The sequence below is a fragment of the Natator depressus genome, chromosome 1, assembly GCF_965152275.1.
Source record: "Natator depressus isolate rNatDep1 chromosome 1, rNatDep2.hap1, whole genome shotgun sequence".
NCBI lineage: Eukaryota > Metazoa > Chordata > Testudines > Cheloniidae > Natator > Natator depressus.
In genome coordinates this window covers 40,092,179-40,104,556 of record NC_134234.1, presented here as the reverse complement: position 1 = coordinate 40,104,556, position 12,378 = coordinate 40,092,179, and the positions used below count along the sequence as shown (strand labels likewise).

At 44.4% G+C, this 12,378-nt stretch overlaps 1 protein-coding gene across 14 annotated transcripts; it reads left to right on the top strand.

Moving 5' to 3' along the window:
• The first annotated feature begins 3,564 nt into the window (after positions 1-3,564).
• LOC141990612 (gap junction beta-6 protein-like) lies at positions 3,565-11,146 on the top strand. 14 transcript variants are annotated; one of them, XM_074958064.1, is made up of 5 exons: positions 3,570-3,695; positions 5,100-5,186; positions 6,347-6,442; positions 7,046-7,199; positions 7,493-11,146. In XM_074958064.1, exon 5 carries the CDS (start codon positions 7,515-7,517, stop codon positions 8,190-8,192), a length of 678 nt encoding a protein of 225 aa, XP_074814165.1. In that variant the 5' UTR covers positions 3,570-3,695; positions 5,100-5,186; positions 6,347-6,442; positions 7,046-7,199; positions 7,493-7,514; the 3' UTR covers positions 8,193-11,146. The 14 variants fall into 14 exon arrangements, with proteins under 14 accessions (XP_074814177.1, XP_074814165.1, XP_074814130.1 ...); XM_074958029.1 differs by having other exon boundaries at positions 6,947-7,199; XM_074958072.1 differs by lacking the exon at positions 6,347-6,442 and adding an exon at positions 4,846-4,996 and having other exon boundaries at positions 3,590-3,695.
• Positions 11,147-12,378: the final 1,232 nt, after the last annotated feature.

Below are 12,378 nucleotides of genomic sequence, written 5' to 3'. Positions count from 1 at the left end.
TTGAGCAGGGAGTTGGACTAGATGACCTCCTGAGGTCCCTTCCAACCCTGATATTCTATGATTCTATGTAAAATAATGACTGGTATAGAGGAGGTAAGTTGGGCACTCCTATTTATCTTTTTGCATACTACAAGAAAAGTGGGTCTGTCAGTGAAGTTGAAAGACAACACATTTACAAATGCTAGAAGGAAATACATTTTGTGCACCATAGTTCCTGTGGACCTCATTTCTGCAAGATATATGGCTCAGTTTAGTAGGGTTCAGAAAAGGATTAGGCATTTTAGTAACATAATCCAGTTAATTTGATAACATAGAATAAACCCTCATGCTTCAGGGCGTAAGCATCCCCCAGTTGCCTGGGGTTAAATGAAAGTTTCCTCTCTGGGCTGGTTACTTCATAATTGTCCGTCAGAGGGTTTCTTAGATCTTCCTCTGAAGCATCTGGATCTAGTCACTGACAAAGAGGACACCAGACTAGCTGGACTACTGGTCTGATCCAGTATGGTAATTGCTTTGTGCCTATGTTACGTTCATAAATCTATGCCTGTCAGGGATAGTCTATGTCCTACCCCTCTGTAGGGGATAGACTAGACAACCTCTCAAGTCCCTTTCAGCCCTACATTTCTATGATTCTCCACACCTGACCTATCCCTCTCTGTCCAATGCTGTATGTCAGTTGTCGCACCAACATTTCTTCCTGAATGTCTCACAGACAACAAGTTGAACACTGTTACAAGAGAGCTCCATATTTTCCATTGTAAAATCTTTGTAATTATCTCCCCCAATCTCTGTAATTATCAGTGAGAATACTACCATCCATCCCATTGCCCAGGCTCAGAATATGGAAGTGACAGTCAACTTCTCTCTCTTCTTCACCCCACACATTCAGATTGTGTCCAGATTTTGCCATTTCTTCCTCTGCAACGTAGTGAAATCCAATCTCTCCCCTCTGCCTGACCACTAAAACGCTTGTCCTTGCTCTGATCATCTTGTGTCTTGATTACTGCAACCTCCTCTTCTCTGGAATTCTCAATGCCTTCATCACCCCCTCTGGTCCATCAAGAGCATGGCCACTAATATTATCTTCTTGGCCTGTTGATCTGATATCAGTTCCTCTCTGGATCCCTTTCCTGACTTCCCCTTAACCACTACATCAAGTTTTAAGTTTCCTGTGTTCACCATTAGCCTCCTACACAATCCATCCTAAAACTATATCTCAGAACGTATGTCTTATTGTGTTGCCATACCCTTCTGCTTCACCAAAGATGCCAGCCTATTCATCTTCCCCTACTCCTTCCTCTGTGTGTGTTCCCATGCTGCCCCATTTGCATGGCAGGCCTGCCCCATCCTTACTTCCCAGCCCACCAACCTCTCCTTTAAATTCCTCCAAAAGACTCACTTATTCTTGGGCTATGTCTTCGTTGCAGAGTTAACTTGACTTATCTACACTTGAGTTATTCCTCTCTGAGTTAGCCGAGCTCAACTGAAAGCAGCCACGCTGAGGACTAACAGTCCAATTGTTGTGTATACATTGGCACTGCATTCACTTGTGTGGGGCACTAAGACTTCTTAGGGAACATCCCATAGTTCTTGACAATAGAGTAAGCAGAGTCACTCTTTGAATTCTTTCCCAGTAAATTGTGGGAGAAGTTATCTGTCCTTTCTCAGCGCATGGGATGGGATGGGGGATGAAGGTGGGAATTGTGGGAAGCCATTGGAAGACTAGTAGCACTTGAGTGTCACTGGCCCATCATCACACTTACAGTGTGGGTGTGTTAGCAGCTAACAAGCTGTACTTACTTGAGATTTAGGGCTGGTCTACACTGGGAACTTACATTGGCATCGCTACATCTCTGAGGGGTGTGAAAAATCCACTCCCTGGAGAGACATAGCTCTACCGACCTAATCCCCAGTGTAGACAGCAGTAAGTCGACAGAAGAATTATTCCATCAACCTGGCTACAGCCTCTCAGTGAGGTGGATTACCTACACCAACAGGAGAAGTAGTAATAGCAACCCAAATGCATGGTTTCTACCTTCAGCACCCCCACAATAAAAATTGTTCAAGGACCACTGGTAGGTAGCGTCTACACTGAAGTGCTACAGCTGCAGTGCTGTTGCTGTAGCAATTTAAGCATAGACGTACCCGCAGCCTTTACCCCCTCCAGTTAAAAGCACTACTGCACTTAAGGGTTTGTGTGTATGAACTGGAGTCAAATTAAGAGCAACACAAGTTAACTGGAGTTAACTGTGCAGTGAAGAAACGCCCTCTGCTGCCTCAGTGTAATCAACATACAAAACCTCCAAGTGATTCCATTAGACCTGATTGCTTCCAACCGTGATATTCGGTGATTCTAAGAACCTCTCTTGATAGCTCAGTGGTTTGAGCATTGGCCTGCTAAACTCAGGGTTGTGAGTTCAATCCTTGAGAGAGCCATTTGAGATCTGGGGCAAAAACTGTGGATTGGCCCTGCTTTGAGCAGGGGGTTAGACTGTCCCTTCTAACCCTGATATTCTATTATTTAAACTAGGAAATTAGCTCAATACAAGGGCACCCCAGAGCCTTCCCCTCCCTGAGGCCCCTTGCCTATGTCCCTGCACCCTGGGCCCCCTACCCAGGGCAGGTGGAGGGATCCAGGATCCCCACAGCTTCCCACGCATCTCTCCCCAACCCAGCTCCAGCCAGGGATGGGGGGGCCTCGCAGCCCAGCCATGATAAGAGCCATGCTGGCAGCTGTGGGGAGTGCAGCGGGCCCTCCACCTGCCAAGAGCAGCCCCTGGTCCATGTCTCCATCCAGGGCAGGTCCACTGTGGTTTTCCACAGTTGCTCAGGGTGTGAAAAATCCACACCCCTGAGCAACGGCGTTATACCAACCTAAGCCCTCCGTGTAGACAGCACTATGTCGGCCAGGAGAGCTTCTGCTCACATAGCTACTGCCTCTGGAGGCGGTGGGTTAACTAAGCAGATGGGAGAGCTCAGTCCGTTTAGTGTGTCTTCATTAAATCACTACAGAGGTGCTGACACAGCTGCATGGATGCAGCATTGTAAGTGTAGACATGTCCTTAGGTTTCCCAGTGCATGGCCCTGTGTGTCTCTTGGACTGTAAACTCTTTGGGGCCCAGGCCTCTCTCCTTTCCTGCCTTCTGCAGCGCCAAGCACGCTGTTGGCAGCCAGCAAATACTAAAGAGCCCTACAATAATAATATTGTGGCAGTAAGAAAGCCCGCGGGGGCTGCAAGCCTGTTTTTACACACAGGGAGAGGCGAAGGCATTTTGACCCAAATCCATTGGTTTAGGGGGCTGAAAGGAGGCGGGGGAGGCTGTGAAGCAACTGGGAGGTGCAGAGGGCTCTGTGTCAAGGGTCACTCTGCCATGTAGGGGGCAATTGCCCCCTTCCCATGGGTGGCTCGGCCCCTCTCCGAGCTCTTGGGAGGGGTTGGGAGAGGGACTGGGGGCGGTGAGGCACGAACGGCGGGAGCCAGGCCCGACGGAGGAGATGGGGGTGGGGGCAGCGCCTCAGCCCGGCTCGCTCCGGGGAGGGGGAGGAGGCGGAGGCGGGGGTTAAAAGCCGCTGCCGGGAGGAACCTTTTGGAGACAGCGGCCGCTGGGACCTGAGGCGCCCGCACCGCCAGCAGCCCTGCCTGCTCCGGGGCGCTGATTTCCCGCCGCCGCAGGCTCCGCGCGTTGCTGAGACAGGTGAGGGTCCCTGGCGGCGGGGAATCCGGAGTAGAGCGGGAGCGTGACGGCGTGAGTGTTTGCGCCCACAGGAGAGGAATCCGGATTAATATGTGTGGGGTGTGCTGCTCGCACACGAGGGGGGATGCGGAGGGAATACTGCGTGTGTACAGCAGGGGAACACTACGCAAGGAATCCAGATTAGAGGGCAGTGTGGTTGTGACCGTGCAGGACTGGAGGAATCCGGATTAGAGGGGTGCTGTGTGTGTTACTGAAGGAGCAATCCGGATTAGGGGGGTGTTGGGGGTGTGTGACTGCTCGAGGAGTCTGGATTAAAGAGGTGCTGGGGGTGTGACTGCAGGAGCAGTCTGGATTAGAGGGTTTGAGGCAAACTCTTGCCGTATTTAGATGAAGTTTCCTTTTTCAGGTTTCAGAGTAACAGCCGTGTTAGTCTGTATTCGCAAAAAGAAAAGGAGTACTTGTGGCACCTTAGAGACTAACCAATTTATTTGAGCATAAGCTAAGTGAGCTGTAGCTCACGAAAGTTTATGCTCAAATAAATTGGTTAGTCTCTAAGGTGCCACAAGTACTCCTTTTCTTTTTCCTTTTTCAGTTCTTTTTCTGATTGGGGTCTCGTTTGTGGATATCCCAGCCCTGGAGCAGTGAGGGTGCCTGGTGGCAAGAACGCAGGATTTGCAGGCTCTTTACTAAACGGGGACATCTAATTTAAAAAGACTAACCACAGCAGAATATACCAGGGAAGGCTGAATTAGGGGAAAGTTCAGGCTTCGGGGGTAAAAGGGAATTTTTCAGTGTTACGTTTAACCCAGTGCATTTTGATCTCCTTCACTTTTGTTAATACTTTATCATGAATTGAGTGCAGAGAGGTTAGCAGCCCGGGGTTTGAACTGCTCAGCATTACTTGAACGAGTAAAGCGGAAAATGTGCTAAGACAGCTCAAGCAATACTGACATGTCAAACCTTACTTGGCTTGTACATGCAAAGTCTTGTATAGGAGAAACACCTGGTTTCCTTGAGGGTGAAAGGAGTGAGTTCTTAAAGAAATTATCATGCATCGCTGCTTAATGACAATTTGCTTTTAGTGTCAATATTTTAATTAAACTACCTGTCGTTAAACCATCCTACTGTTTACAATCTTGAATTTTTCTAGGAGTCAATGAGAGTCTGCTATTGATTTAAATAGAAGCCGGACTAGACACATGAAGAACATGTGCTGTGATTTTTAGAAGATTTTTATCACTCTGTATATTTTAACTATAAAAATGGGATTTTCTAATAATTTCTGTGAAGGTAGAGACAATGTGAGTATTCAGGGTACGTGTTGTCAGTTCCAACAACTGATTTAAATGCTCCCATAGTGGAAGGAAAGAAGGAAAAAGTGCTTCATGTCCAAAATCTCTACAGGTACAAGTGGATTCATATCCACAATGCAGATTTGCTCTTCTTCAGCACTCCTGTTGGATATCAGACTGGCAATTTTAAAGAGACAAGGTGGGTGAAGTAATAGCTTTTTCTGAAAGAGACAAGCTTTTGAGTTTACATAAAACTTACACAGAGCTCTTCTCCGGGCAGTTTTAAACTCAGATGTATGATAGCACATCCAATGCATGCGATGAAGTGAGCTGTAGCTCACGAAAGCTTATGCTCAGATAAATTGGTTAGTCTCTAAGGTGCCACAAGTCCTCCTTTTCTTTTTGCCAATATTTGCAGTTCTTTTCCTACTTTCAATCAATTCGTACTAGTCCAGGTTTTTTTTAATGATCCTTTTTTAATTGCTGAGATTTTATGTGATGAGTGAGAGTAGGTTGTTAGCAGAAATATACAGCATCTGATCATGGTCAAGGGAATAGGTCATCACAGAAAGCAATACAGAATGGGACCAACTTGTGTGGTGGGAAAATAGAGGGAGGCTAAGAATTTCAACCACCTTTTCAGGGCTGCCTTTTCTCCTTTATCATTCAGTTTCTCCTTCCATTATCACAGCAGTAAATCTCTGATATCTCCTTCTGCTTTAAAACCTATCCCCACAAGCATATCTGCCATGTCAAGAGATTGTGTTACTGTTATAACATGCTAGTCCTCTTTGTTAGCATACCACTTGGTCTTGCCTGTGTAGATTACAATAAACCCTGTTAGAATATGTTCAGGGAGTATAGTGTTATAACATGAGCTTTGAGTACAGTAGACTTGCATGTGTAGACAGGCCTTTAGGAGAGACATTCACCTCCCATGTGGCAGAGAAGCCCAATAATTGCTGCATGCTACAGGGCAAACACAGTGCATGATCCTTCCTCCCCTGGTGGAGGGTGTATCACCTTCCAACAGCCTTTTATCCATGGCCAGCTTGGGTCTCCCACACAGCAGAATTGAACATTATTCCTAACGGATAATGAACCAGCCCTGCCAGAGTTTTATCTGCTGTTTCATAGTACTTTGTCTACTTCATCAACAATTTCCAACAACTGTGTTCAGTGAATGATCCATGTCTCAAGGCGGCATATCAGCATCAGCAGAATTTACGCTTTCATTTAAAAAAAAAAAAGTTTCTCTACTGGTTGTGAAGAAAACTTTCCAAATGGGAAGTAGTGCAGCACTTGCTGTGCTTTAGAGAGACTGAAACAGCACTAATGAGAGGTTTGACTTACTCCCAGGGCTTGTCTACACTTAAAATGCTACTGCGGCACAGCTGCACTGCTTCAGTGTACACACCATCTACGCTGACAGGAGGGATTCTCCCATTGGTGTAGGTAAGCCACCTTCCTGACAGGCGGTAGCTAGGTCGATGGAAGAATTCTTCTATAAACCTAGCACTGTCTACACTGGGGCTTAGGTCAGCTTGACTGTGCCACTCGGGTGTGGATTTTTCACATCCCTGAGCGACATAGTTACGCTGACCAAATTTTCTAGGGTAGACCAGGACTTATTTATCTCATTTTGGTGTTAATTCTGAAAACTAAGGCCACATCTACACTAGTGAACTTACAGTGGCACAGCTGTACCAATGCAGCTGCTCCGCTGTAAGATCGCTCATGTAGCCGCTCTGTGCTGACGGGAGAGAGCTCTTCATCGACATTATAACACCACCTAAATGAGCAGCGGTAGCTATGTCAGTGAGTGAAGCTCTCCCGCCAACATAGTCCTCCTCTGCACACCCCTGACCGACATAAGTTTTGCGACATAAGTGGTACTGTAGACATGGCCTAATTACATTTCAAATGTCAGCATTAACTGTTTAGCTGATTATTTTTTAGCATAAACATCCACCTCCTATAATGTCTGTATCCAGCCTGTGGATGGAGGCAGTGGTGATACATGGAGGTGGGTCAGCCATATCCTTTTGGCCCCTTCAGAAGCTTAAAAAATTGCTCTAAGAGGGGGATGTCCTGCAGTGCCAGCCTTCTTTCCCTGACTCTGGGGTGGAGGAGCGTTGAGAGGGAAGCAGCAAACCACTGCTGGACTTTTCCCACAGAGATGGAGAGCTCTGAGAAAGAACTGAGGACACAGGTGAGAGGAGGGCTCACTTATTTGTTGGCCTAACCATATCTTAACCAACAACTCCTTTGGAAATGTTAGCACCATCAGAGATCAATATAATTAATGCACTAATAAAATGTTTGATTCCATCATCTTTTTAAAATATGGGCAGTGCAAATTAAAATGACTTGCGTTTGTCTATTAGTCTGTTTACCTGCAATGCTGGGCTAGTGCCAGGAAACCTCCCAGTTCACGGAAGTTATGGTATTGATTTTCTAACCCTTGATAACTGGTCCTTTGGTATATTCCTCTTGTCATATTAGGTCAAAGGACATAGAAGAGAAGATGGACTGGGGAACATTGCAGAAGATATTAGGAGGTGTGAACAAACACTCCACCAGTATTGGGAAGATCTGGCTCACTGTCTTGTTCATTTTCCGTGTTATGATCCTCGTGGTGGCTGCAGAGAGAGTCTGGGGAGACGAACAAAGTGATTTTGTCTGCAACACTCTGCAACCGGGATGCAAAAATGTTTGCTACGACCACTTCTTCCCCATCTCTCACATTAGACTGTGGGCCCTCCAGCTCATCTTTGTCTCGACTCCTGCACTTCTGGTGGCCATGCATGTTGCACACAGACGGCATGAGAAGAAAAGGCAGCTCACAAGTGGTGAGAAAGTGGATATTGAAGAACTGAATAAACAAAAGTTTCATATTCAGGGCCCCTTGTGGTGGACATACATCTGCAGCATATTCTTCAGAATCATCTTTGAAGTTGTCTTCATGTATGTGTTTTACGCCATGTATAATGGATACCAAATGCCTCGCTTATTGAAATGTAGTGCGTGGCCTTGCCCCAACACAGTGGATTGCTTTGTTTCTCGACCCACTGAGAAAACAATGTTTACTATTTTCATGCTTTCTGTGTCTGGGATCTGTATGCTGTTAAACTTGGCTGAAATGTGTTATCTGGTGATAAAATTTTGTATGAAAGCACCTAGGAAACCAGTAACTTTTAAATAGCTCCCCACTTATCAGAATATTTTCTCCCCCAATGTCCTGATAGGTATAAAAAACAGTGCTGTTTTTCAGGCTGAATGAAAATAAAATGTAAACATAAAATGTAATTTATTTTAAAAATCTGATAGCCCTCCCATGAAACTTACTGAGTTTTTAAAGATCATGTATGTGTGCTGAATAATCCCTTAGCTGAATACTCAGAGAGCCTGATCCTGCAAGCTGTAGCTTTTCAAATTTGCAACTGGTAGAAGAGTAAACCCTGTGCTGATTCTAGTGTTAAGAAGCCAGTGGAGTGTAATCATTTTAAAAAGGAATACACTTGTGTGCATCTCGCTGTGGGAGAGGCCAGAGAGGGGAGATCCACACGTTCCTAGCACATAGTGTGTGTTGCACCAATCACTTTCAGTGATGAAGCTGCTAAGAAGGGTTTGTGTCTGAATGGGACAGAGATTTGGTTTGGGGCATTTTTAGGCATTCTCTAGTTTTAGAGACTCTCCTCGCTGCACTGAGGAAAGAGGAAGGCAGAGAGGCAACTGCATCTATGGTAGGGTCCTTGTTTCTCTCCCCAAGCAATCCCCGCATTCATGGAGGGAATGTGTGTGTATGTGTGTATATATTTATATATAGTATGCATACATACACAGCCTAGTACCGTATTTTTCAGCAGATTCCTTCTAACTGATCTCAAAGGGGGTGGGTTGTTCAGTTCAGCCAGTGGTGAAACAAGCCATGGCAGTATTGCTTCCATGGAGGCAACCACATGGAAGTTAGCATTGTAGGGGGTGGAATTGGAATCCCTTGCTCATTCCCTGGGAGAGGCAATCAGGCAAACACCTTCTTCCCATATAATAATTTAGAGAAAACATGAGGCTGGGGTGCCCAAAGGCTTTCTTCTTCCACTCTTGCCCTGCAACACGTTTTTCCAGGGAAAGGGGTGGTGCTGAGGGCCTCAGTTTGGTAGGTTCAGTTCTAACATTTGAAAAAGATTTTTTACCAAATAATTGGCCCTCCTTCAATTGCTTATTTTAAAAGTTTGTGCTGACGAAAGAACAAGGAAAATTGTTTCTTTATCATTCCATTTTGTATTGCTCAGGACAACTACTGTACTTCAACTCTTATTGCATAATACATAGCTGGACGCACCCTCCTAGTGTTCCGACACAGTTCTCTTCTTTCTATCCATTCTAGGTAGCACTTAACCTTAAAGCCTTCTCCAAATCCTTATCTAACCCACAGTAGGGTGTATCAGTCTTCAACACTCGCACTTACAGTGTGAATCACTCGTCCCTCATTTCACAATGTACACAGGAGGAGTTAGATGATCCCTAAAAATCTAAAATAACACTGTCTTGGCATGAGAGATGTATGTTATAGGAACCTTCTTTTTCTTTTAAAGTTCCCATTGTTAAGATGTAAATTGCATGTAACCAAGTGGAGGAATAACAAGAGTGCATCTGGCCCTGTATCTTTACAATATTCTCAGTAACCATTAAAATTTACATATTTACATTGGGAATTTCAGCATTACATGTAGCAATACAATTTCAGCACTTCTCCCAAGTGCCTACCCATTAGAAGTAACTGTAGAGAGCCAGTTACTCCTGTGATGGGCTGCAATAACTTGGTATGCCCAGAGAGGGCATATTTTAGGGGCAGCATGTAGAGTATCTAGGTTTCTCCCCTTACATCTGTTGTCACCTGCAATACATCCCAATTTACTGCTGTTGGAGGAAATGAGGATGCACTGATTTAGGCAGGGTAGCATGTGGAAATATTGCTAACCTGCATCACCTCATTGTGCACTGGAAACGGAACACAAACAAGTTACTACTACTGATGTATTGAGTATCAGCTGGTACGTCGGGCCCCATACCATATGTTCATTACAGGCTTAGGTTGGGTGGACTTTCAAAATGTACAGTCAGAAATCTGATACCTAATGGGGGAGGAAAAGAAATCAAAGCAGCATTATCAGAAACATGAGCAAAACTTGAAAAGTAAATAAGAATTAAATGGGAAACTCTGTCTGTATGAGAACATCCTTCATCCAACTGTGGTGAACAAAAGCTTTGGCATGCAGCATGCTTTTGCTTGGTTCCTGCACAGTTACATGTCCAACTACAAAAAGAACAAACTGTTTCTACACTCCCAAAGCTCTAGTATTATGTTTGTTTTGTAACAATTATCATTTTTACTTCATTCAGAACCCATAACTAAAGCACTTGTAATGGCTGAGGTTCTGTGTTACTTAAAATGCTATGGTGTACAACTGTCTAGTGAAAAAGTAAATTTACTGTCGAAGGAAATGTAAGCTCTAACACCACTTTCAATAGCCAAGAGATACTGTAAATAGAGACATTTTTAACTTACATGACAGGTTAGTTAGTTTTATAAATAGTTACATGGCGTGCTATAGTGCCCAGCTTTATGAGCTGGTAATGGAATGATGTGTATGTAACCTGCAGCAGAAATCGGTTGTCCCATCTACCGAAGGCTTTACAGCAGCAGAGCAACAGCTGGAAAGACTGGTGATAAAAGGTTTACCTCCTTCGTGGAAAGGTGGTTTTACTACGGTCTGGCATAGGGTGAGGGGGCTGTGTTAGGACGTGCTAGCTTGACAAACTACAGATTTAAAGGAATTTGCAAGTGGATAAAATGAAGATGGTCCACAACTGATGAGAATCTCAGGTTAATTATTTTCATCTAACAATTTGGCTTCTAGGTCTCCTGAAGCAGTTAAAGCAACTGGGAGTGCCCATGCATGGTTCTGATCCTGAATTGTAGTGTTAGTGATACTAACCCTAACTGGGTTTTATCTGTAAGATTTTCTTTGTTTATATTTTTATTTAGCTAAGGAATTGATGTGTAGAAACATGTGTTGTTTGGACATTTCCATGGGAAATAAGCCTTGTGAACCCATTTTTGTGTGGCCCCATTGCATGCCTGACTTGTTACAGAGAGATACTGTTCAAATAAAAAATATAATTCTCTACTGGAGTTGTCTTGTGTTTTTTCCTCAAGTGCATTAGAAATGTTTGTTTCTTGTACATGTTGCCTAAAATCTTTTCAGATGAGTTCAAAGGCTATTTGCAGCAAGTCTAGCAAAATGGTGGGGAGGGATAGCTCAGTGGTTTGAGCATTGGCCTGCTAAACCCAGGGTTGTGAGTTCAATCCTTGAGGGGGCCATTTGGGATCTGGGGCAAAAATTGGGGATTGGTCCTGCTTTGAGCAGGGGGTTGGACTAGATGACCTCCGGAAGTCTCTTCCAACCCTAATATTCTATGATTCGATAGGGTCAGAATTTCACGCAAAATCTTCTAACTAAAACTACAAACAAGGCTATAAACAATCCTAAAAGAAACATTCAATAACACTCCAAGTAAGGAGGGGAAAATACTAACTTCTTCTAGTTCACAAGTCAACTTTTTTTGGTTTTGTTTTGTTAGTGAAAGACTACATCCTCATGAGATTCACACTGAATTATATGGAATGAGCAGAAACTGGCATGCTTCAGCTACAGTCATAAACCCGTTATTACAGGGTTTCTTGGACAAAGCAACTTGCAGAGCTATATAGTGTAATGATATTTGATCTTTGCCACAATATTTTGCAGTATTTCCTCTTCTAAATGCTAAAATCTTGAAGTCCATGCAGAGCGTTTACTCACTCCTTAATCTATTAAAGCCAAAGAGAGTTTTGCCCAAGTAATGCATGAGTAAGGACTTGACTTAACTAAATAAATCCCACAACAATCAGACTCTGGTATTTTGGACTATGGGTAGCAAGCAGGGATAGAGCACTGCCTGCTGCCAGGCGTAACCAGCAGCCTGTGAAAGAGCTGGTGGTGCTATTGCTGTCCCCTCCAGCTGATTGCTCCCCATCCTAGGAGGTCTCCATATGCATATTTTCAATGAGTTCTTTGTGTGTACAGATGCTCCTCAGCCTAGCTACCTTCTCCTGTAGCTCTCCCACCTGCTTCCTGAGAGATTCTACAGTAGGCACCTCTTACACGGGATGGTCTCCCCAGCTTGGCTTTCTAAGGGTATGTCTACAGTACAAAATTAGGTCAATTTTATAGAAGTTGATTTTTAGAAATCGATTTTATACAGTCGATTGTGTATGTCCCCACTAAGTGCATTAAGTCGGTGGAGTGCGTCCTCAATACCGTGGCTAGCATCGACTCACGGAG